Raw genomic sequence first — 27,420 nt, 5'->3', positions numbered from 1 at the left:
TCCTGCTGAGGGCTCTCCTCGATTGCTCTCTTCGAGGTCTGTGGCTTTATCGTAATTTAACACGTCCCAGTGTAGATTCACAGCCCTCCAGCGCTTAAACACTCGATAAACAGATGCACCTTCGTGTACTATCAGTCCTGAAATTAAGAAAAAAACAATGAATTTGTACAAAATGTCACGGGATACCATTTTGAGAGCAAATACAGATGTAACACATTGTAATGAATCTGGCAATTGCCAGAGACTATTAAATTACTTGTAACTCTGATGATTCAAATAAATTGTACATACTCAATCTAACTGCTTATTCGCATGTTTAAGATTGGGAGGCGGGAACATGTAGAGGAATTAAAATTGTTCCGAATGAAAGTTAGACATAATCAATAGTGGAATAATCTGATCATGCCTAACTAAATAAAGCATTTAGGTTTAAGTAAACCAACATAAAAGAACCTTGCTGGTAGATTTGTAAATTGACTGTTTATGCTAGTGTTATCCTTGTTCACAGAAAGTACTGTTTGGTGAGATTTGTGCTGCTGTAAGTAGATCTTTAAGTTAGACCTCTGTAATGAACAGGAAGGCCTTAAATTTGTTTAAGAATGTTTTGTAGAATTCACTACAGATAAAAATAAATTTAACTGTTTTCAGATTCTTACTTCAACTTGGGAGCACACAAGATTTATGAAAACCTGCAACAGCTGTTAAGCATAATGACTTTCCTGTCTTGCTTCAGTAGAGCAAGAAGAAATTAAATGTTATTATTAACTATGATGAGCATGGCAAAGAGGACAGGCTTTCTTCTTTCTCTTCAAAATTCAGTACACAAAAGTTGAGAAACATCTTTTATTGCTGAGACCCAGGAAATCTTTTAAAAGGTCCTTCAAGGAAAATGCAGAGTCTCTGGAGTCCTCAACAGATCAATTTGCTTATGAGCTTCCATGTAGCTAATATTTATGCTTATTGTATGCATGCAAGAAATTTATTCACTCGAATGAATCTCTTTTCGTATGTATGTATATAGGTACTTGTATTCATACACACACTCTTTATGTGTAAGTATTTCAAATATGGATTTACTAGGGAAGCACATGGGGCTTCAGCCTTCTCATTAGGTTTTTCCTCTGTTCGTCAAGCAGACTGGTACTTTATATGGTTCTTAGCAATGTCATGTTTCCTCTGACTCCCGGCTTTGGGAGGAGAGACATCTGCCTAGCCAAACACATTTATAATTTTTGTGTCCAGTGTGTTTCTTGCCTAAAATTTTCCTGTACATGGCCACATCCATAATATGATCTGCGGTGTCACAGGCCATATTCTTTTTTCCCAAGAGATTGTGTATTGCCTGTTCCTACACAACGAAATCATGATTTAAGTGTCTGCGGTCTCTCTGATCCCAGAAAGGAGACATTCAAAGAAATAATGACACAAGCAGAAAGCTCATATAAAAACATTTATATGAGTAGCAAACCTCAGATTCCAGTGCAATGACCTGCAGACAGCAATGCCTACTCTAACACACTTTAAAAGACCATTACACTGAGAGATGGCGCAGCACCAAGATTGCTTTGAGCAGGATGTGGTAGCAAACATAAGGCTCTCAAGTTGCCTAGGATTCATTTGAAGCATCTGATACAGCAAAGCTAACACAATATAAACTTAATTAAAAGTTAAATATTCTAAATGTACTTCGAATCAGCCTAACATTTTAGTGGAAAATCTGCTTGATTTCAGGATGTCTGTCTTAATCTTCTCAGATATATATAAAGCAATCTGTCTTAAAAGTTTCGCAGCTATGTTAACACATAAATGCGTCTTCAAGACTGGCTATATTGTCTTAAAAAGGATAAATGTGTTTGATCACATACAAAATCTACAAACCAAATAAGCCATGGTTTTATGGCTGTGACAATGATCTTTCCCGCTTTTCTTTTTTTTTTATTCCTGTAGAATGATAAGGGAGATGAGCAAAATTCCCCCTTTACTTGTCACTGGATCTCAGTATTCTTTGACCCAATCCCCCTCAGGACTGTGATGAAACAAAATTAAGAGAACCTATTTACCCCAGTGTAAAGATTTTTGATACCTGCCTGCGCTCCATTTTAACCTGAACAACGTATTTCAGAAAAGAGAAGGAAGCAGTTGAGAAAGGACCATTGAGACACATGGAATACCTTTAAACAGTCAAAAAAGTGTATCCTCTCAAAATTCTGACAGAAGTCGTCACAGGACTTTTAGGGAGCTCTTTTTTACAGTTTTTGAGCTTTCAGGATTTACTGAAATTATATTTTCAAAGTTGTTCTAACAATGGCAAGGAAGAGAACTTTTCTTTAAAATGAGAACTGTCATTCACATGTGCTCTGAAAGAGCTACTGAACAAAGGATCAAATATTGCAAGACTTGAAATGAAGTTGTCAGATTTGGAGAAAAGGTGAACTTTCATAGTCCGTCCCATAAAAAGCTTTATTTCCCATGTGATAAAGCTAAAGATTGAAAAACACCTATGTAGAAGAGGCAAAAGAAGTCCAATAGATCTTTTGTCTCTGTGAAAGCTATTTTCCTTGGAGTGAGTGGCAAAAAAACCTCTCAGCACCAACAGTTCCAAGACCACAAACAAGGTAAAATCTGGGTAAGGTTTAAATGCTGCAGATTTTCCAGTTCTGAAGAAGTTCTGATGCTCAAAATATAAGTAGTCACTAAAGGGAAGCTGTAAGAAAATGTCAAAGCATTTCCTTTTTCTTAAAAGTTCCATGGCAATGAATGAGGATAAGAGAGAGAAAACAAGGATAAATCCATGAATAATACTGATTTGCTCCAAATACTATGATTTCGACAGCAGAGACAACACAGTCCTATGGAAAAAAAAATATTACTTGTTTATCCAGATGATCCCAAGAGGAAGTGTTAGAATTCACTACTGTTAGTGTTCTGACATTCTGTCCAATTAATCCAGTCTACAAGGAAGAGAGTTTTGGGATGATGGTCCTAGCAAAATGTCCTAAGGCTCTAAGAAGACCTTAACTTCAGGATTTCCTCCCCCAAAATGTACAGATTTTAGTGGGATCCAGACAATAGGATTATAGAGAGATCATGATATTATTTTCTTTTATTGCCAAGGACTATGGGATTCTTTCACTCTATCCAAAGGATTTCTTACCCTGGGTCACAAGACCACTTGAAATGTTTCATACTGAATGTCTTTACAAGCAGGCAACTCGCCTCAGTTCGTTCAGATTTGGTGGTATTAGGTTCCAAAGTTGTCATCTTCAGCACACTAATCTTACTTAAAATCATTTAGGAATGGTTTTCCTAGAAACAGCACAAACTTCTACCAGGGAATAAAAGACCCTTTCAGAAATGGACTTTACCAATGGACAAAATGCCATCTTTTAATACTATTCTAGGGCCCACAGATATTAAAAAAAATGTAATAAATTGCTCAAAGCATTGAAGTGAAACATGTTCACTCTAAAAACAGTAATATGACTCTTTCTAAACTATTTAGAATTAGATCTAATGCGAAAAAGGCTTTCTGAGTAAAGAAATATTAAATGCAGCTAGATGTGTTCATTGTAAGTAATTCAGGCTGTCTATTTTAGCAACTAAGGAGTTGCACAAATGTCGCCTGGCATCAAGTTCCTTGGCAAGGAAGAAAGAGGCTTTCTGAGGGATACTCACACCTGACACTGACTCCCACATCTTACTCCCCTGCCACAGTACCGCTGGCACCACGGGTGCTTCTAGTGCAACGTTTCAATTGCTCTTCGCGCTCTGAAGGGGCGGCACTGTTGTTCTGGGATTGCAAGTGAGCTACTATTACTTGTGAGAGGTTTTGTTCATGTTAGAACCATTGACCACTAGGAGATATTATTATATTTGGGTGAAAACATATACAATTCCATGACTTTGCTCTTATGAGAAATAATTGCTACGTTTACAATGTAGAATGGCAAAGCCTGGGTGTACTGTCCTTCGGTGGCTAAATGAGGGGTTTGTATTATTCATTCCTTTCATATTAGCTCATGAAGTCACTGCCTTTGGTAATCCCTACATGGATGGTCTGATCCTAGCACTAGCACTGCAATAGCTCTGGGTTTCACAGGCAGTAGTTATACTTGATTAAAATGCTCAAGGTTTGCCTCAGGAAAACATCTACCATCAGCAGGTTTCAAAGAGAAGAGCTTTACACCTAGCTTAGATGCAGAAATGTACAAACTAGTGACTTGTAGCATTGAAACTACCACTGGTAAGAAAAAATTATCCTATTAGGAAGAATTCTGGAAAAATTTAGGTTGAACAAGGAGAACAATGGATACCAATAAAATATGTGCACTGGAATCAATAGAACATACATATTGGTGACCTGTAATCATTGGGACGTTTTTTTTTTTGGTGAAAAATAAAACAGGACCAGGAATTAAAATACCAGTTACATGTAATTTAACTGAGAAGAAAGTGGGTGGTATGCTACGTATGGTATATAAATCAATCATTGGGAAAACAAGTTAATATGTGCAAGTTTTCAAACGCGTCATATAAATATGTCAGTACCTTTAGGAAAACTGCTTTTAATAATAATGACAATGAAATACTTCAAAAAGTACAGATGTTTACACTTCACAAATGACCAAAAATATTCATATTGTGTATGCAAAGCTATAGGGAGGCATAACTGAAGGCAGTTGGAATGAGCCCTGGTCATACCACCAGTAACTCAGGCGCATGTCTTGAAATAGGAAACCCTATACATCTGCATAGATTTTTCATTGAACTACAGAGAGATTCCAGTGGGAGTATAAGTATTCACTCATTGTAAATCCTGTTGAAAACTAAGAGAATGCCATGGATGACTAAACACAAATGAGAGGAGAGGAGATACTGAGATCTGTGGCTGGCTATAAGTACTATAGGCTTTATGGTATAAGAGATTATATGTAATATGCAATGGTAAAATCATATGTTAATGCCTTTGGGAAGTCATCGGCATAATGGACAGTGTTGAGGGATTTTTTAATCATTCATGAGTAATAATTACATCTATCGATCAGAGAATTTTATTCAGATGTTTTAAATTAAAACTATCAATCTAAAATCCCTCACTTTATGATGAAAGAAAAAGATAAAGTTGAATATGTTAATAAATAATTTCAGGAGTTATAAGAACTCCTGGTTTTACAAGCTTACAGAATACAGATTACTTGAAATTATATGCAGAATAAATGGGCAGAATGTATCTGGATCATCAGAATTCTACAGTTACCAAACATCCTTTATACATCTCTCTGACTTTCCAGATACAGATTAGTGAACTGTTAAGTCATATCTGCATTGAACTTCATAATTACAAAATAGTGTCCAAATATGTTTAAATACAGTCACGTTTTACATTAAAAATTTCCATTTTTTATTTATGATAGGACTATAAAATATGCATTTACGTAATTACAGGCAGGTCAGTTTCTCTGGTGAGTGAAGACAGCTGCATGTCCACTTTGCTGCTGCATGGTGCTAGTCAGGCTAGAAGCTCCATAGCCTCACGAGGTACGTGTTAGTTCAGCAGATCCCAGCCCAGAGGTGACTTGAGCATGGCTGGCTAGAAAGGCAGCTGCATACTGCATGTACCAACCTACTGAAGGCTCACCTTACAATAGGTTACCTCTACAGACAAATACACTGGTGTTCCTGATCAACCACAGACGTTCTCGACTGATTTTGAAATTGATTTGTTTTAGGTGTTTTAGCAGTTCAACAAATAGAAAGAAATTGAAAAAGTTTGAAATAATTGGTTATTCCAGTTAGGTGGTGCATACCGAAGTAAATTTTTTACAATTGTAATTTTTGTGGAAAAAAACAGAATTCCATATAAATGAAAAGTTTAGAATGCTCGAAGAACGTTTTGTCTTCGCTTAGTGGTTTTTTGAACAAAAGCGAAAACATCAATACTGAGTGTTAAGCTGGAAAAATAAAAAAAAGTGGTAGCCAGGAATCAGCATGTAAGAGGACATGTAGCTGAGCCCTTCTTTTCACGTCATATCTGAGCACTTGTCCAGCATATTAGAAAACTAGATTCTGTTCATTTTCTGCCTGAGAAGATTCGGGTTCACAAAAGAAAGCCTGTGCTCTAAAATATTCCAGAGTTGTCTTCTCTTAGAATAATCACAAAATAAACAGAACTGCTAGTCTAGCTGAAATACAAATACTCGTACAACAATGGGATGGTTTCAATAAAAGATGATATGGCTTTATGGTTGGAGCAAAAGCCTTGATATTAGGAATCACTCTGTTTCTTTGCACCTCATTAAGCAGAATTCAGCCCTGTCCTTCTGAATTCCCATATAAGAGACAGGGATAACATAAACATTTATTACTCACAAATTTCAAAGCAAACGTCAGATAGTGTTTAACTTCTGGATTTTCTTGGAATTCCATACTAAGAATGTGGTTTAATGTTTACTGCAACTATTAAATTTTCTCTGTAAATAAGCATAGCTATTCTAACAATCAGTTCAAGGTTGTTTTATCAAATACTAAAGGGATTTCTATTTAATATTTCTGGGTCCAGTATAGTTTCAGGAATTTCAAAAACTGGTCAAAATAGCTTTGCAGTAAATTGCATTTTCTTTTATAAGATCTCAGCTAGAGTTAAGTGACGTGAGACTTTAGTAGTATAGGAAGTTACTACAGTTAGCACTTTTAGAGTGTTTCATAACTGTTTACGATGTACAAAGAACTCATGCCTAACTTCTCTGTTCTTTGCTATTACTAGCACAGTGACCTATATAGGTCTGCGCAACTTAATTTTGGATATGTAGTTTGGTGACATCCTCAAGGGCTTTTTCCATGCTTCACGACAATCTAACGTGAAGTAGCATCAGTAGAAGACTCAATAGCATGTGGTTTTACTAATTATTTTAATAATATTTTCATCTATTTAACTTCCTGAACTTTGCTAGCCATCTTTTTTTTTTTAAGAAATTGAAACTGATCCTGTTCTCGCCACTAAGATCTTGAGGAGACACTTTGATGAATCTGAGAGTAAAGTTTCTTTGGTTCTTTTCTCTTTGTGGTATGTGTAACACCATAAAAAAGCAGTATTTGCCAAAGGTACCAGCTGAGAATAAATCTGCAAAGAACTGGAGTGATGGATTACAGTGACCAATTAGTAAAATAGATATAGTCACAGTCTTAAACCACAGTCTCTGCTGTTCAAAGATTTTGAGCTTACCTATGCATACTAGATCCATAAAACCATACATTCCATAGCAGATTTGAAAAAGGATGTCCTTTCTTTGCCATACTGCATAAGGGCTGAAGGCTGACCATAGAAGCCAAGTCACACTTGCTACTAAGAACAGAGATCCTAGGATTACAGCAACCATCTGCACTTTCTCAACCAGTGTTATAGTAATGCTTTGCCACTAAAAGAGAAACAAAGTTGTATGAGATAAAAATGTTATTTTCTGTGATTGTACATTCAACTCCACTTTTTTTTCCTGAAATCAGAAATTATTTTAATATTTATACATATCTTCATAGATCTTTACTAATATCCTCGATACTGACATTTTATATAGATTTTGTTACCTATTTCACTTCTGGTTGAAGTGAAACTAACAGTTGCTTCTCCATCCCCTCCAACATTACTATCATCACCATCTAGCTGTGAAGTTCAGGTGAGTTAATAGTATTATTTCTGTTTGAATACACACAGACAAAAGAAGATTTAGTCTTAGGAATGGATCTCAGCCTATGATATTTGTAAGCTAACAAAGAGAATAAAAAACATGTTGGGAAAACAATCTTAGGTATCTTTTATGTTATTGTGACGAGTTGAAAGTGACAACTTTCCTTTCCATCCAGCACCCCTCAATTCTGAAGCCATTTTCCACTTTCCTGCTGCTCATCTGTGCTGGTTTTGGCTGGGATAGAGTTAATTTTCTTCATAGTTGCTCCTACAGGGCTGTGTTTTGGATTTGTGCTGAGAGCAGTGTTGATAGCACAGGGATGCTGCTGAGCAGTGCTGACACTGAGTCAAGGACTTTTCTGCCCCTCACCCCACCCCACCAGTGAGTAGGCTGGGGGTGCACAAGGAGCTGGGAGGGGACACAGCTGGGACAGCTGACCCCAGCTGACCAACGGGATATTCCATACTATTTGATGTCATGCTCAGCATATAAATCTGGGGGAAGAAGAAGGAATGGGGAGGATGTTTGGAGTTATGGCATTTGTCTTCCCAAGTAACCATTATACGTGATGTAGCCCTGCTTTCCTGGAGATGGCTGAACAACTGCCTGCTGATGGGAAGTGGTGAATGAATGCCTTCATTTGTTTTGTTTTGCTTGAGTGCGCAGCTTGCTTTACCTATTAAACTGTCTTTGTCTCAACCCACAAGTTTTCTCACTTTTATTCTTCCCATTATCTCCCCCATCCCACCATGGGAGGAGTGAGCGAGTGGCTGTGTGGTGCTTAGTTGCACTTAGATAAACCACCCACAACATCACCAAAGTAGTTCCAGGCTATCTCCAGACATACTAATGGAGTTGGGTTATCTAGTGTTAACATTACAAAGAGACACCTGCAGCCCATTATGGAAGAAACCTGACGACTCAAGAGGAGCCCTCAATATAGGTACCATGAATATTTCTTTTCAGTGCACCTCAATCACATCCGCTTTTCCAGGGAAGGCTATACATGAGGTGACTCAGATTTATAGTGTAACAAGATTTAAATATAAAAAGGTATACTTACTGAATTCTGTCAGGTTAAGAATAGAAATGCAATTTTGTTAAAACAAAAAAGAATCACAAAAGCAAAACACAGCATAAAGAAAAAAGCATTCTAGATTATCTCTGACATATATGGTCCTTTTTGGCCCTAATTGCCTAAATTAGCTTGGCAGACTCCCCACTCTAGCCACAACACCTGTTCCAGAGGTAGTATGCAGACTTAGTAGACTGACGTCTTTCCTGTTCCTAACTTTGAATATACCACCCCCCATACAGCTGCAATGGGGAATAAGTAGAGAAAGAACACCTGATGTAAGGGCTCTACTACCTCTTTTCAAACCTGGCAATATTTTTTTCCTTTTTACTGTTACTTTATGAAAGCTTTCTCTTTTTACCAGCAGTTGGGTACCCAGCATTGTATGACTGTAGGATGCTACAATAATTCAGGTGGCAAGGGGCTGTGGGAGGTCTCTAGTTCAACTTCCTGCTCAAAACAGGGCCACTGATGAGATCAGACCAGGTTGCTTGGGAATTTATTCAGTAAAACCTTGAAAACCTCCCAGCATGGAGACTGCTCAGCCTCTCTGGGCAACCTGTTCCACTTTTGACTCTCCTTGGGTTGAAAAATGTTTGGTTGTTGGGTTTTTTTTTAAATGTTTTTCTTATATCCAAGCTGATCCTCTTTTGTTCCAGCTTTGCTCTCTTCCTCCCATCAAGTACCCCTGTGAAGAGCCTGGGTGAGCAATGAGCTCCTATGCCCCTTTCTTCTCATTCAGCTTTTTCCATTAACTTTTCTGCTGTTGTCTGCCTAATTCGCATATCTGGTGCTGCATGCCTTCGCTTGCTGCAGCTTTCTAAATGCAATAATACAAAAAGATAGATGTATAACAATTTGTAAATTGTCTATCTTGAAATACAATTCTTTTACAATTAAATTCTAAACCCATACAAGCCATTTCCCTAAACTTCAGGGTTTGGAATGGGGCTATTCATATTAAGCAATTTTTATGATAAAGTAACTATGGATACTCATTTCCTTTGTTAGAATTTTTTTTCCTAAGGTGAAGGAAGGTCATTAACAAGTGATGCATGACACAATGGCGTGAGCTTCTCATGACTCAGATATTACTTGTATTCAGGATTTAAATGTCAGGACTGAAATTCATAGAGCTCTCTTTAGACTCCATAGGGAATGTCCAACAAAATTATTTTTTATTCCTCAGCTGAAGCCACATAGTGTGACTTGGCAGAAAACGGTCAAAAATGCTATTGGTTATATATCTCTTTCTATCGTCTTTCATTATCAGTGTGAGACAGACCTGTAATAAATTTGTTCAGAATGCCTGAAATCAAAGTACATTTACATAAAGTAAAGCTTTAACTGTCACAAAATATTAAACTGTCAAATTCATGGAAAAAGTTGGCAATAAATTGAAAAAACTGTTATATCACTGAAATAAACAGCAGATCTTTCACAGTGCAATTTCAGCAATGCAGAAGTTCCTAAACTCACTTCAGTTTATTTTTAATTTCCTTTTTATTTCTTAACTTAGATCACTCATAATTATTCTGCAAAGATAGCACTGAACAGAAGGAAAAGTAGTCCAAACATTTGGGATAAGTAATGTAGCATGCAATCTACATAAAAAGCTCATCCCTTATTCTGATGTTGTCTGACAATCAATTTCTATTCCTATCTCCCGGTCCCAAACAGAATAACCACTCCTACCACCTTTTTCCATCTCATGAGGGCTTTTGCTGGCTTACCCAAACTTTTTCTTTCTAGCAAACCTTGACCTTGAAAAGTCCTAAGAAACACAGATATGATCCTCACCTCTTCCTAGTATATTCTCAAGAATATATTTTAGTTACTTTGCTATTCTCCTGAGCAGATTACTTGACTGTCAAGAACACAAGCAATTGAATCCCTCAACCTCAGTAAATTCAGTAATTCAAAGATTCACCATATTACCATGCTACCAAACAGGAAGGGGAGCCATCCCAATTACTGAAAAAAATGCTCAAGTGTTCCACAGGTTGTAGTTCCTAACCCCTTTGCCTTTAAAAATCAAAGAGTCATTGGAAAACAAACAAATAAACAAACAAACAAACAAACAAACCCAACCCAAATACCACCAACAAAACAAAACAATCAAGAACAAAAGGGGGTTGGATGTTTTCTTCTATTATTCATCTCCTTTGGCCTTTATGGTATTGTGCTGGTTTTGGCTGGGATAGAGTTAATTTTCTTCACAGTAGCTGGTACGGGACTGTGTTTGGGATTTGTGCTGGAAACAGTGCTGATAGCACAGAGATGTTTTGGTTGCTGCTGAGCAGTGCTGACCCAGAGTCAAGGTCTTTTCTGCTTCTCACCCCCCCCCACCAGAGAGTAGGCTGGGGGTACACAAGGAGCTGGGAGGGGACACAGCTGACCCCAACTGACCAAAGGGATATCCCATACCATGTGATGTCATGCTTGGCATATAGAGGTGGGGAAAGAAGAAGGAAGGGGGGGAACATATGGAGTTAGAGTGTTTGTCTTTCCAAGTAACCATTATATGAGATGGAACCCTGATTTCCTGGAGATAGTTGAACAACTGCCTGCCGATGGGAAGTGGTGAAGGAATTCCTGGCTTTTGCTTTACTTATTAAACTGTCTTTATCTTGGCCTATGCGTTTTCCCACTTTTACTCTTCCAGTTCTCTCCCTCATGCAACCAGGGGCTGGGTGGTGCTTAGTTGCTGGCTGGGGTTAAACCACGACAGGTGTCTACTGCATTTCTTCTACAAAATAACTCGTAGTCTTCCACCTTCCTCTCTATGAAGGTCAGCAATAACCAAGCAATTTAAACATTTAAACATCCCACCGTATATAGAGAAGGAAGGACTGCGTGTGTAAGATGGAAGCCATTCAGGAGTCCCAGAAAGTTTTATCTGAAACTGCTAATTTGCCTCCTCGTGGTAGGCAGTCTGTCTTAAGAATCCAGAACCCTAAGAGGAATGTGGTGGGAAGGATTGGTATTAAGCTCCAACATGTGTTCACTCTGGGGACCTTGGTTTCTGTGTACGCCTCTCCTTAGTCCTAATGGCAATAAGGCTGTGGATGTTCCTGATAGCTAACTTACCCTCAATTGAAATTTCCTCCTCCTTGCCCCCCTCCAAGCAGTTTTGATTCAGAAAAGTCTGAGACTGTCTCTTGGGAAATGAATGTCTTGATTTTTTTTCCCATAAGTTTTACTAAGTTTGGGTACAAATTATAAAAACCAAAAAGATCTTACTGAGACAGGCATGTTTTTCACATAGTGAAAAGGTGTTCTGTAGTTAAGACATTATTCACATGTCAGTAAGTTTGGAAGGTTCAGACCTTTTCTTTGCCATGGACAGTACTAGCCATTAGGCAACGGGAGGAACTACAACAGGGCTGTATCGTTTGGTGGCATTGCATTTCATAACAAGGCTTCTGCAGAGGAACTGGAGCTATGGTCACTGGTTTCTTCTGCCAGAAGTCTTACTCACAGCATAGCTGATGTGTGTGAGTATACACTCCGACAGACACCCGGGAACAGGAGACTCTCTTTCTGAGAGTAAGATTCTTTTTCTAGTATAAGAATCCGGTTAAACTTTACTTAATTTATCACAATCATTTATCTTATTGTAAGCCCTGCTACATGTTGTTATAATAATTTCAACTTTTAATGTCAAATTAATGGCATACAATAAAAAGGTCACAAAAATAATGTAGTAAAAATAATTCAATGATAGTTAATGTTGAGAAACTAGTTTTAGCATTTAACAGACTGAATTATTTAACATTCCTAACTGAATGATCTCATTATTAGTGTGTCATAATTTAAATCTGTTATTTCCATAAAAGTGTTTCTCATTTTTTTCATAAAACTTCTCTCAAAACTCTTAAGTGCTCATGACTATAAATTATGACTTCCTCATTTGTTTTTGTTGTTTGGTGACTATACATTCCATAATCAGCAACAGTTCTTCTAGCTAAGTATTTTTCCAACCTAAAAAAGATCTATACAGCCTTTTAGTGACAGCTTCTGTAAAGTACATGACCCTAAAAAATAAATGTTATGACAAAAACACCTCCATTTTTACTTAAAAAATGGAAAGAAAATTTAAGATATTTTGTATCTAGATGATGATGATAATAATAATAGTAATAATAACAATAATAATAATATAACGTGAGTAATTTTTCAGATTCATTTAGATTTTTATGAAAGAGTCCTGTTTCATATTCTTTTCCATTATATCTGTAGTGTTGCTCTACCATGGCATCCTTATTGCCTATGAAAAGAACATGTATTACTTCAATTTACAATGATGATTGAATCTTCCTTCAAAAATGGTGCCTTCATAAACAAAATATAATTCCTGCTACTGATTTTAATGTAGTGCTGTCTGTCACTTGAAAACTTCCTACACTTTTATTTCTACTGACACTTCATTATGTTTGGCTCTTTTAACCTTTTATTTACCACTGGTCTCCCTCTCGTGAATCTTTTGAGAGTCTAGTACATTAACAGTACACTACTGTTCTCATGCTGATCCCAAAAACATTGCTCCTCTTTTCTTCTAAGGGCTCTCTCATGCAGAAATAACGCATAATTTATTTTTTGAGGCTGGACATACAGCTTTGATGGACTGATTGTTAAAGTTAATATAGTTATATGCATGTCCTTACTAACATACAAATAGCTATAATATTCAAAGATCTGTCATCTTTGAGTTAAATCAATATTAACTTGGCTTTTTTTTTAAAAAAAAAAAAGCTTTTTGTAAAAGCCCATTGATTATTGTAAAATACATGGCAGAAACATGATTTAAAAAGTACCGACTGAGACTGTAGAATACATTGCATGCAAGATGTCCTACAATGAAAGTACAGGTTTTCCTACATCCTTAATAAACAACATATGAAATTTCCTTGTGGGTCCACAGTGTGTACCTGCTTCAACTGTCCCAGTTTGTAATCCGCCACGATTCCTTAAACCAAAGAGTTGTTGGGGGTTACCCCACTGCCTTCTCTCAGAAACATGGTTTATTATGAACACTGCTGACTGAAGCCTCTCATTCCCTCTAGTCATTCTAGAATGCATATTTTATATAAAAGTAACTAAGGACAGCAGGCAGTGACCTATTATAACAAAACATGATTAATATGAAGACGTATCAATTATATGACCTCAAAAAGTTTTTGTTAGATTGTCCTAATTGCTCTGGTTGCTAGAATCAGACAGCTGTGACAAGAAAAATTTCTTTCCTACCGTCATTCACTATGCATAATAGGATTTTCAGTCTGCATACATACAAATAGAACCCTTACAGAAGAAAAAGAACACAATGATTTAGGCCCAACAATGCATTTTTGAAATGCCTGTTCCTTACTTTCTCTCGTTAGTATCTTGATGATTGGATAATTAAGTTTGCTCACATGTTTTGCAGTAAGCACACACTGACTACATGATTTAATAGGCAGTGATATTGTTAATTACTGACCAGCCTGGATAGAAAATTCATCGTTTTGAGCACACACAAACATTTGAAATGTTATTTTTAGCTATAGGCTTCTATTTTTATGTCTTTTTAAAAAAAAAAAAAAAGAATCAATGCCTCAAAAATTGCAGCTCACCATTAATGCTTACCTGTTTTGATAAATTATTAACACATAGAGGGCCTGCAATCACAATGCCCATCATCTTTTCACCTAGCAGGGAGCTCATGAATACAGATTGTTTGGCTTGTATGTAACTTCTCGGTCTACTTGGAAGGCTGTATCAATATTTTACTTGGGACATTCTGAAAGTTTAACATTTACTGAGGGGATACTGTCCATCCATGCACCACACAAGCAGTTTAATTGAAAGATTCTGGAAATGTTTGCTTACTGCATGTACAGGAGTGAGTGGAACACCTACACCTACAGTGGGTGCATCTTAGATTTCCGAGTGCCCAGAAGCCTGGCCATCCTGAGTAATGTACAAAACCTTCACTTTCTATTACATACGCCTTTCAAAATCTTACTATTTATTAAACAGAATAGTTTCCCATTTTCTTTCATGATCATTTAAATTATTTTAGAATCAATAGCTGAGACCACAAGCAGAGCTGTGATGAAAATTTCATTAGTCTTAGTCTTACTTTTTCTTTTTTTTTTTTTGTCCTTTGAGAAATTATTAGTAGTTTTCTTCTGCTGGTGGCCAAAAAATAAAAGGAATAAGGCAAGACTGCAGGACTGTGTGAGCATTTTCCACTCTCTTAGATACAGAATATGGGTATTTAGTTTTAACAGTATATGCAGGTGAACTCCCTCTCCACTTTTAGGTATTCAGAGTTTCTGGAAACATCAACTCCTGTTGATAAAAATAAGGATATTAATCCTGTGTGTTAATCCTGCTATCTATTAAAATAAGGAAAAAACTGAAAACTTGGCTCGAGCATAGACTGTCATACCGATAGGTCCACATTCCTGTAAGAACAATGAGAAAAAAACTCATTTATTCTAAATACTAAGCGGAATTAAGTCTCAACAGGATTATAAACAAGCTCCATGAAGGAGGTATTAACAATTTTCATGCTGTCTAGTCACTTAGGAGGGTTAGCCATGTTTTGCCTATATACAACTCTGTACTTCTCTCTGGACACAAACTGATGGTACCAAAAAGGGTTCTGGAGTTGCTTTTTCCTTCTCTCCTGGGAAAGGAACGTTTTGTAAATTCTACCTAAAACTGTTGAATAATTTTAGGTGAAAAAAAGGCTGAGAAAGAGCTAAGATTGTGGAATTCATTATGGCATTAATGCATTCACCAAAGACGTGTGAAAAATTGCTCAGGAAGGAGGGACAGAACAAGCCTCTTCCACAAAAATGCCCTGGCCACCAGTCAGTATATAGAGGGATCATTTGCTCTTGATCACTTCTGTTGATGTTTTCTTGTCTATCATCTTACTGAAAGTATTCAACTACTTGTTCCAGTTCATTTACTGAAACTGACATTTCGTCTGCTAGCTGGACTTCCTGAAAGTGCTGGCTACTTTCTCTGACTTTTTGACTCTTTGAATAATTAAATAATTTTAACAACCCATACAAGAGGAAACATAGAGGGTTTATCTGAGAATATTCTACACTTCAATGGTTGGTGCATTCCCTTGCAAGAGAGCCTCATTCAATCTATTTTTCACCTGAGTTAAAGCAAGGTTGTAAACTTCCATCTCTAAAGATACTATTTTAATAAGTGAGATTTATATGGTATTCAACATATTCAATAGTAGAACTTCTTCCAAGTAATTTATTGGAACACGTCCAGTTCCCATACAATACATTGATGTTCACTGAACCAAAGAGAAAACAAATTAAATTGATTCCTCTATTCACATCACCTCCATAGGGATGAGTACGGAGATGATTTTAGTATGGTGCAAAGCATCGGGAACTATTTCTGACACTGGCTTATTTCAGTGGGTTCTGGATGCTGAAAAAGAGGCCATGGGAAGGCCTTTCCAAGGAAAGAAACCATATAAATTAGGTGAAGGTGGAAGAAATGCCATATGATTGGAATTTTAATGTTTAAAGTTCCCAATTCATTGAAATAGGACCCTTCTAAAGCATTTAAGTACTGTAAGAGGGGTAGAAAATGCTAAATATTAATGTGTTTTTCCAATCCAGGCACAACACAGAATGATGGTTAGGTGATGGAGCCAAAGAATGTAGAGGTACAAACAAAATCAATTGGATAAGCACAGTTAAGAAGTTGTAAAGCCATCCATTACCAACATTTTGTTTAAAGTACACAATATTTACTGCTTTCCACTATCTGTTTCTAGGCAGTCTATGAACCCAAATACTTGAAATCAAGTAGCACATCCACCATCTATTGTCACTGGATTCCCCCGCATCCTGCAGCAACATCATTCACAGCTGAGAATCAGAGACTTCACAATAGCTCAGGCACAAAACAACTCTGTACCCTTGGTTAGGCACAGGATCTGAAGAAGCACCTTCACTGTTCAGTCTTCTTCCTATTGCTACATGACAACGATGTGTTTCAGCAGTGAAGGGTACAACCTCACCAGAAAACAACCGAGTACAAATATCCACCTCTGGTCTTCCTGGCCCTGATCAAAAACTGATTCACAGAATGGGATCAGAATTTTCATGTGAAAATCTGGAAGATGCACAACTTAGGGAAGACACAAACCTGATTTCAGGTGCTTCTTTGAAAGATATAAAACAAAGGAAATTAGTTTTTAAAGGCCACAAAAGACTAAGGAAACATATCCTGAGTTCAGAGGTAAGGTTGTTGCCTTGTCTAATCCCTAAGCGAGATTATGTGTACCTGGGCGAAGGTTTAAAGGCAGGGTGATAAAAATAAAAAAGCATTATCTACTAGCATGTAATCATGAAGAAAATCCTAGATTCTCGCTTATACAAAAACTGGCAGAGCCTGCTCTAAAAGTCAGTTAAAATGTAGTTTATTAGATGAAAAAAATCCATTAGATTGATTCTGCAATCTAATTAATTAATTATTAATAAATCTTCTCTCAAAGACAATTTAGTCATAATTATACAATTTTAGACTGTGCATATGAATATAGTAAATAACATACTGCTCAAAAATTTGGCCTCATGGAAGAATTAACTTATCATATTATATTTTTTAATATCTCATGTGTAGTAATTATAACCTTATTTTTAAATATGCACAATACAGTTATAATTTTAAGAATTAATATAATGTGTGCTTACTACAATTATTATTAATAATTATTTTAATTATTAAGCTATTAATTTAAAATCTAAGAAACGGCAAAATTTGAAAAGACAATTGTCATTTTTTTCTGGTACTGCTGCATAATCACAAATACAAACTAGCAGGTACTGTTGTTTGAATTAGTAATACATTTTTTCCTAATACTTTGGGGTAGCCACAGTTTTGATCACCCAGTTGCTTATAAGACTCCATTTTTAAGATCTGAAAACATTTAAGATGTACTGCTTAATTAAATAAACTGGCAAGTTAGATACTAAGCATCATCAAATATGACAGCTCTTATCAGTAAAAAAATAGTTGCCTTTATAGTATACACTACGCCAGAAACTCTGTTTCTCTCTAACCATATCATGAGTATGTCTGAAATCCCTGGGAGTAACTGCATTAAATTGCACAATATAAGTGGTGCTTTCGAACACTGAAAATACCTGGCTTTCTGGCTTGCTATATTGTACATCAGCATTCACAGTACTGCAAGAAGCAATGGTTATAATATCGAAAACTGTAATATCCACTCGTATCATCGTGTTTGAAAATCCCTGAACTATATATTGTTCTTGGCTTAATGGTACTTGTATGACTTACACCTAACCCATATACCATCTCTTGCAGTACAAACAGACATAAAAATATCCTCAGTTTCTCTCAAATGTAAGAAGCACCTAAGAGAAGGAAAGTTAAGTACATGCTGTCCATATGGAAAACACCCGCTCAAAGAACCACTTACTCTTCGGCAAATTGTTGATTTTCAAGTTTGTATCTGTAAACACAGCCGCATTTTGTTGCCTCAATACAGACAATAGTCCCCTCTTTATGTTCTGTAACTGTGTATGACAGAGGTATTGGTTTTCCTTTCAGAACAGCAGCTCTGACGGCTCTGTCCTACAGTCAGCACTGTTTCTGCATTCCTTAACGATATTAACAGTAACACTTGAGCTCTGATGAAACTAGATTAGGGCACTCCTGGAAGAACACTCTAGTGATCCTATAGGATATGATTCTGAAACAGCTTGTACCCACTTGGAAAAATTTTTGTCCAGACTGCTGCTCTCTTTGGCCTCTCTAGAATGTATAGAAACAGGCAAATGGCCCTGGTTCTGTCACTGCAGTAAGGCAAAACTTCCTTGGTACTCAAAGCTGGTGAACTACTCGCCCTTAAAAGGACACTGACTAGTGAAGAAAGCAGGGAAGGTTCCTCCATCTCAGATCAAATTCTCCAGACTCAATTCACTAGACTGAGGAACATCAAGTCTGTCAGCTGAGAAAACGCAGAGCATCTCAGACTGGTGACTGCAGACAGGGCTAATGGGGCACGTCTCAGCACCATGGAATAGCTAGGGTCTCACGGCTCAAAGCGGGCGGAGATAACTGGCTCAGACATCTGATAAGGGAGGATATAATATGTAAGTGTGCCCAGTCAGACCTGGCTGACTGTTAGTAACGTACTGCGTTGGGTTTGTGTGGTGGGGATAATGGTAGCTGGGGAAGAGCCACAGAGACGGCTCCTGTGAGAAGCTGCTAGAAGCTCCCCCGGTTCCAAGTCAGACCCACCTCTGTCCACGGCTGAGCCAGTCAGTGCCTCTGGGAATTAACAGATTTAAGAGGGGAAAACACAAAAAGAGAACCAGCAGCAGAAGTGGAAACAGAGCACAGAGAATCAGCATGGAGAGAGGAGTGGGATGTGAGAGGGACAAGCAGGCAGACCCCCAGGTCAGTGAGGAAAGGCAGGAGGAGGTGGGCAGGAGCAGAGGTTCCCCTCAGCCCATGGTGAGAGGGCAGGCTGTGCCCTGCAGCCAGGGAGGGTCACGGGGGAGCAGAGACCCCCCTGCAGCCCAGGGAGGGTCCCACGCCAGAGCAGGGGGATGTGCCCAGAGAAGCCTGTGACTCTGTTGGAAGCCAGTGTTGGAGCAAGCTGCTCCTGAAGGACTGCACCCCATGGGAGGGACTCACACCGGAGCACTTAGAGGAGAAAACTGCAGTTTGTGGGAAGGACTCATGCCAGGGATGTTCACGGAGGACTGTCTCCGGTGAGAGGGACCCCACGCTAGAGCAGGGACAGATTATGAGGAGTCCTCCCCCTGAGGAGGAAGGAGCAGCAGAGAACACGTGTGATGAGCTGACACGTGTCAACCCCCATCCCCAGTTCCCCTGTACCACTATGGGGGCGGATGTAGCCGGGCGAGAAGGGAGGAGTGGGGGGAAGGATTTTTAAGATCTGGGGTTTTTTTGTTTCTCATCATTTACTCTGATTTTGATGGGTAACTAAATAAATTGATTTTTCTTCCCAAACTTGAGTCTGTTTTGCCCGTGACCATAATGGGTGTGTGATCCCTCCCTGTCCTTGCCTTAGGCCACAAACTTTTCCTTGTATTTTCCTTGTATTTTCTCCTCCCCAACCTACTGGGGGGGAGGAGTGAGTGAGTATCTGCCACCTGGTCCTTGGTTGCCAGCTGAGCCTAAACCACAACACTTACCCAGCATCCAACTCTTAAGGAGAGAATTTCAACTATGGCTCAATATCCCAAAAAACTATATGAAAAAAATAAAATTAGGTAAATGGCCAGTACTCTGACACTGACACCAACACCGTCCATCTTTGGTAAGTCTCAGGAGGATTTTAAGTCATCATTGTACATTTAATAAAGGCAAAGTGAACTTTTTGGAAGGTGACATCAAATGATTGGAGCTCCCGATTATTCTTGTGGTCACTAAAGAAGGAGGTTATGTGGGTGGCAGTGTTGCAAGTGCAGGGAAAGGCTGCAAGTGTAAGACTCCTATATTCTACTGATGTTATTCTGATGCAAATCACTAAGCTCACATCAGCTGTTATGCCGATTCCTCCAAGCGAAATATGTCAGACTGCTTTTTTCTTATGAAAGAGCAGCCCTGAAACTGAGATGAAGAATTCAGTCATCTAAGGCGGAACACAATGTGCCGGGAGTAGCCAAAAGTCATAGAGTATTTTTAATTGCAGATTGCTCAGATAATAGCAATGAGAGGTACATAAAGAATTCTATTAAGAAGTAGACTCTGTCTGTTCTTGTCTGGTGAGCAGAGGGAGCTTCCCTAGCACAAAAGAAGAGAAGACATACTGAAGTTCAACCTCATTTTCTCCAGATAGAGATTCCTAAGTTCCAATTTTATGGAATTCGCCTTTTTCAAAATCCTTGTTATGCTTGGGATAATCTTTCAGTATCAGCAGAGTACCTAAATACACGTGAAGCTAGGAAGCATTTCATCTTGATGGTAAGGTTCATGACTTTCTGAAATTACTGAGGAATTCTTTTTTTCAATTATGACTATTGTTTGGGCATTAAAAACGTTTTTAATTAAATAGAGCCAACTTTTTTTTTTAAGTTTAAGCTGTGGAAAAAACTACAGTGGCACTTCCCAGTTGACCCAGCACGACAGGTAGAGAGGCCAGGAGATATGACTGTTTGGTGCCCAGAGCAGGTTACTTACACTGCCAAAAAAGCACGAACTAAGGAATCACAGAGAAGAGGTATAAAAGCAGTGTACTATCATTTATTAACAAATTTTCATAAGAAATAAAAGTCTGCTGAAACAAACAGTACTTGGTTGCAATGTTTTCACTAATCTCTGCTGATAGGAATTAAAGACCTGAATAATCAGGATTTTGGACATATGACACAAAGTCAAAAATTTGCTTTTGAAAAACAAATCTTTCATCACTAAATAAATTTCATCAACGTTATGCTGGAAGATCAAGCTATTGAGAAAATATCCAATCAAACAGACAAAAAAAAATTACAAAAAACCAGTAGCTTAAAGGCTCCTGAACGCAGATCCCACACCATATCTTAAGCCGTGCACTGTTCACTTAACGTAACCTAAGCATTTAGAATGGCAGTAACTATGTGTATGTAGGAACCTTGATTCCCATTCACACTGCCCTTAACTTTGGGATGTATTTTTCTAATGGAATCCATTGTAGATATGTAATTTATGCTTATAATCCCAGTAATAACTTTTATTAAAGGTATTTTATCTGAAAACCTACCTCATACTATGTCTTACGCTAGTCATTTTGTCTCATGAAAATCTTAGGCTCAAAGAAATCTACTTTTTTTTTTTTTCTCCTGTAGTAGTTAACCCACTATTTAATGCACCCAGACAATAACACTTTTACATCTACATGTATATCTACAGCTATATATCTTACCATTGGATCAGAATAGCACCTGTAATTAAAACCTTATTTCCAAGTACATTCACAGTTTACAATGTGTGAAACTGTTGTTTCACACCATTCCATCAGTCAAACTGGCCTGAGCACAATTTGCACATTTCACAAAATAAAAGAAAAAAAAACAGTTTCTTTTTTAATATGCTACAGAAAATAAAAAAGTAACGTATGAGAGACACACACCCACATATCTCTAATTGTATGCTTTTTTCTAAAACAAACTCTTTTTTATTTATTTTATATAGCTACACTCTTTAGAAGTCCAACAGAACTGCTTAAGTGAACGCAAGAAAACTAGATTAAAAATCACTATCCATATGTTAATACAGAATTGTTCTGTATGCTATAATCACTGTTTCTTTGCCTAATCTATTTTTTACTGATAAACCCCTATCTTAAATAGACAGATGTGATCACCAGAGTGGCTTGCCTAGCTCCCTGCATGCTGTAGCTGATGCTCTGACAAGAGTAACAGATTTCCCGAGTTCTATCCGTTGAGGTGCCAACTCTGACCAAATGTTCCATCTAGCAAAGTGTGAACACACAGAGAATCAGGAAAGCAGATCTCAGGTGTTTGCTGGTGGCACTTCAACCATTGTAGCAAAATGCCAAATATTAACTACACCTTCTAGATCATCTCTTCAACCTTCATCCATCCCAACCAACAAGAAAGCATAATTTTTGCCATACAATGTTAAAATCCTCACTAGACTAAGAATATCCAAGTTTCTGAAGTGAATCATAGGTTTGAAACATCTGGCTTCTAATTTTTCATAGTTCTGACCTAAATTCCTACCCCCCTTCCCTCCTTCCTCACTCGCAGTTCTTTCATAGGAGTCTCTCAAATAAAATCATTCTCCTTCACCTCTTTCAAGCTTCTATTTTCTGTGCACTTAAACCTCTTCTACCTGATCCTTCCAATTTCAGTTTTTACCTCTCTTTATAACCTCCCATGTTCCTTGCTGATGGATTCATCTCCCATGATGATGACTGCTCTGACCTCTCAGGCAAATACCATCTCTCCTCACTGGACTTACAGATATGGTTCAGTGTTTGTAGTCATCAAAATAGCTATTCACTGCTTGGATTAGCTTTTCACCTAGGTCTGTATACAGCCTTTTGTTATGAGTTCTTCTTTATCCCTACCCAACTATCAGTGTGCTATCACTGTGATAGAATCAGTTCATTTGTACACACACTATTCTTCATTACTTCGTGACTTTCAGATCATTGGGACTGATGATTCTTCTCTCCACTGTTGCCTCTCACCTGTCACTAGTTACCAATTCTCTCCACCCTTCTAAAGCTTCTGCAGTTTTGCTCCTCCTTTCCACTGTAATGCCCGCCTTGCACCCTTTCAGCTCTGCACGCTGACAGCCATCTGTTTTGGATGCTGGTCGTGCACCAGTGGCCTGCTCACTTGCTCCTTGACAAATTTGTTCTCTCATCTGAACGACTAACCAAGCGCGTTTCTCAGGTTTAACTGTCTTTCGTCTCCACACCTTTTTTTTCTGCCTTTATTTTCCAACTCTCTAATCCTTCTGAGTCTCTCTATGCATTAATTACAAAAAAAAAAAAAAAACAAAACACACAAAACCAAAGAAAAGACCATGCAACATGAAATTCATTATCCCCTTCGCATATTCTCTCTGTTGCCTTCTATTTTTGCAATTCTGTCTTTTCCATCAGCGGTGAATTTTTTACTGTCCTCTATAATCTCTCTACTTTGCACCAGGGACACCACCTTCCTCCTGATCCACGTGCTTAGTTCAATTCTCTTTTTCAGTCTCTCATTCACCTTCAGATCTTTCCCAGAAAGTACAGAGGAAATGCGTTTTGCCTTTCCCGTCACAGAAACAAACCCACAACTTTGACACCACTGGCCTCTCCAACAGTCCTGCTAGCCTTCTGTTTCTAAACTCATCAGGCATGCTGCTTAGAACTGATGGCAATCACCAGCTTCCACCCAGTGCATGTCACTGAAACAACTCAGGGTGTACCAAATCAAAAGGTCTAGAAGTAACTTCTCCCTAGAAGTGGCCAAAAGCAGACACTTAGGAGACGTCAGAGTGAGAAGTACAACTACTGCATCCATGCTGATCACTGACAGACCTGCTTTTCTGTTTCAGACTTCTTTCTCGTGTCGAAACTAAAATATTAATCTGCTTCTAGCACCTTTTGCATGGATCTTACCAGGTATTTCGGATCAATAAAATCTCTCTTCCTCAGGCAGTACGGATTCATCCTCCAATCCACAAACCTGTTCTGTAACCCAGGAATTACATCAAATTTAAATATGTATTTGGATCTTCCTGTTCACAGTATTTCTAAAACTTGGGGATGATTTCTATGTAGCACATCTATTCATATATAAAAATTTAATTGCTCATCATCACTTTTACATCTTAATTACTGTAACACAGCTTTTAAGCTCATGACAAATGCAATTTTCTCAGTGACCACAAGACTGCTTCAAATGCAATTTTTTAGTCCACTGCTTTGACCATGTTACTGCCCTTCTTTCTTCGCTCTGCTGGTTCCTCTCTTCCCCATCACATCAAATAAAAGAAGCCTGACTTTATTTTTAAAGTCCTTCCAGGCTTTTACTGACGCATTAATTACCTTCTATGTCTACTGAGACACTGAACCTCATTTCTGTTCAGTTCATGATAGCTGTCTCAGCCACCTATTTTATTTTCTAGCAGCCCTTCCCATACTGCCTTCACAGGCAAGGGTGCCTGCAAATCTTCATTATTTTCTTTTAAAGAGGCATCTTAAAACTCATCCCATTTGAGACGCCAAAAACTCAGTGATAGTTAAAAATGGGCAGTGTACTGAGACAACTGTTTTACACATCCCCATGGACTTGCGCCTTATCTCCTGTTCGAACTTTTTTGTAAATTGTCCAAGATTGGGACAATCTTTTTTGCTCTTTGTGTGTGCTGACATAGTGAACAGCACAATGTATCCTCCCGGATCTTCATTACAGGCAGTGTAACAGCAGAAACGTCAGTAGACTGTTGTTAGCACATAGTGTAGTTTAAATAGCGCAAGTGAAGATTTGGGCCTTCTTCCTTTCCCCCTCTTAGTTATGCCTCCAAAAAGTAAAAGTTTTCATCCAGCTGAGCACAGTCATTGGCAATAACTTTTACTGAAGATTTACTACGCATTTTTTCTGGACACTGACCATACTAGAGTACCTGAAGAACCTGACTTTTGCACTTTTTAATATAACATGCATATACATCCATGCAGTCTGCTACAAAGTGTTGCTCATGCCTATCTAATTGGTGCCAGTGAGATCACTCAAATGCGTGAGGACTACTCACACGAACTCGAAAAATTGAACCTGTAATTCACAAAAACTGTCAAACCTAGTAATTTTTATGCTGAATATCTCAAGTGTTAACAATCACAGTTTGGGCCACTGAAAACCACTGAACTCATGAGCCACTGTCCACCTCCAGTAACTACACACTTGCTTGTATAATACCAATTACAACCTTAATTTTGTTCATCTATATTAAGAAATCAGACCTAACAATTAAGAATTTCTTTTTTAAAATTAACTGTTTGTTTGGTGATTTTCCTGATGTCAGAAAAGATGTTGAATTGCTATGCAATTAGCTTTTAAATTTGCACATCAATCTACCGTATCCTTTTTGGAACAGGTCCAGTTTGCATAAAGTACTGGAATATAATGTTTTAATGAACAGGAGCACAGGGTATATTAAACACCCAGCCTAATACTTTTTTATGTCAGACTACAGTAACAGTTTAGAAAAGGCTAATCTCTAAATATATTTATTGCTCATTTTTATAGAAAAGATGGGGATTAGCACCAAGATATATGTTTTCAACCTTTAGCATGACTATGTTCCACTTTTAAATATTATTTCTGAAACTTACAAGAGAACTGACATTCCTCAATATACATTTAGGTTTAAATGCCAGTCTAGTGAAATAATTTGCTAACAGCTTAAGGATTCAATAGCACCAAGAAAAAATAAAGCACTCTGTTTATATTTCATTTAGGAAGGAAATCCATACAAATTATAAGGCTTAACAAGTCAATATAAAAAAAATATTTCTGCATATGCTTTCTTTCTCTTTGTTGATCTAAAATGCAATTCTAAGTGGGTTTAATTTCCAAGTCAGACATTTAAGTTTTCTCCCTCCTCTTTAGGTTGTTTCTAAAACCTTCCAAAATTTCCTGCCCAAACCAATATTTGTTCCATGTCCCCTCATTATAGTTTGTGCATGTTTTTTGTAGTACTTAACCTTGACTATTACTGGATCAAATTTCACCCTGCGGTAAAGAGCAAGTCCAGCAACACGTGCTTTCATTAATGGACTAGTGCAAGGTTTAAGGTCTTTCTGGTACAACCCTGAGAAGGATACTGAAAAAATAAATATCCAAATTTACATTTCTCTGTGAAACACCATATCAAAGATCATCAATTTGTTTTCTGGAGTTTTTTACGAATCCATGACTTTCTTACATCATAAAGATTCTATCCAGGAAAGCTTATAAAAAATGTTTCCTCTGTGGATTCATGAAGAAAAAACCTGAAGTCACAACCGTCTCTGAAAGAGCACCTAATCTGAACAGCTGTAAGGAAATACTTCAGAGATCCTACATCCAAGGAATGCTTATCACGCTCACACAACTGCCAGTATCATCCAAGAATGACTTTTCTATAAATCTCCAGTCAAACTCAGGCACAGAAAAATCACCTGAGTGCTCGGGCCTTTGAGAGCTCCATCATCTCTGAGCTCATAGGATCAAAACAAACAAGATACAATTATCTTATTAAATGTGTTCCTCAGGTGTATGAAATACAATTCCTAGGATGGAATTTTAAGCCTCTAAAGAATTCTGACATGCAAAGTTTATTAAGGCTTCTCTAAGAGATCTGCTAAAGCTTTGAGTCTCCCCTCTCCCTGAACATGCTACCACTGTAATATTCTAACTTCCAGCTGCATGTTGTGATGCTGTGAAAAATATTACGGCACATTTCAGCTTCTGAAACAGCTATTGGTGGACAAAACTTAAAGAGCATCCTGTTACTCTGGATCGTGTCAAGACTGAAAGGTCACCTCCTTTTAGTTTTTTTACAGTAGGTAAATACACGGGCAACAGAAGTTTTCTTTGCCTCTCTTCTCTGGGCCCAAGCTTGAAAAATGAATGAAATCAACCTTTGACTGAGTCTTTAACAAACTATAAAGGCATGTTTAACGTTCAGAAAGTGAATTAGGGAGATACAAATTCTGTCATGTCTCAGTATGTCATCTAATTACAGAGTTTAACAATCTCTGAAGACCATTTCTATGGCAAGCCAAAAGCTGAACATAACAGAATCAAATGATTGCACATTTTAATATGCAACTGGTCTTAAAAACTAACTCCAAGTGAGTGCAAGTGCTAACTGGCGAAGCCCTTCCTCTATATTTTCCAAACACCCCGAAATAAACGTAAGTACCATTTTGTTTTTTTAAAATGACTGCAAATACATATTTTTTAACCAACAAACAAATAAACATATTACCTGGCAAGGTTTCTTCATTTTAATTGCTATAACATGGTATCTGTAACAGCAGAGTTCACAGGTCCATGACCCTCTTTCACTTATCCACTTTAACAGGCAAAGCTGATGTGTGTATCGTACCGATCCATCGCAGCGGCAAGGATTTAACAATTCACC

General features: G+C 37.8%; 1 protein-coding gene across 1 annotated transcript in view; it reads right to left on the bottom strand.

Annotated features, from left to right (window-relative positions):
* MARCH11 (membrane-associated ring finger (C3HC4) 11) overlaps positions 1 to 27,420 on the bottom strand; it is a gene marked incomplete at its 5' end in the record, with an annotated part of 27,625 nt that extends 205 nt beyond the window's left edge. Inside the window, 3 exon segments of the mRNA XM_010159533.1 lie at positions 1 to 137; positions 7,223 to 7,415; positions 27,265 to 27,420. Coding sequence (XP_010157835.1) covers positions 1 to 137; positions 7,223 to 7,415; positions 27,265 to 27,420 — 486 coding nt within the window.

The sequence above is a fragment of the Eurypyga helias genome, unplaced genomic scaffold (assembly GCF_000690775.1).
Source record: "Eurypyga helias isolate BGI_N326 unplaced genomic scaffold, ASM69077v1 scaffold49, whole genome shotgun sequence".
NCBI lineage: Eukaryota > Metazoa > Chordata > Aves > Eurypygiformes > Eurypygidae > Eurypyga > Eurypyga helias.
This window is presented reverse-complemented; position numbering and strand designations above follow the sequence as displayed.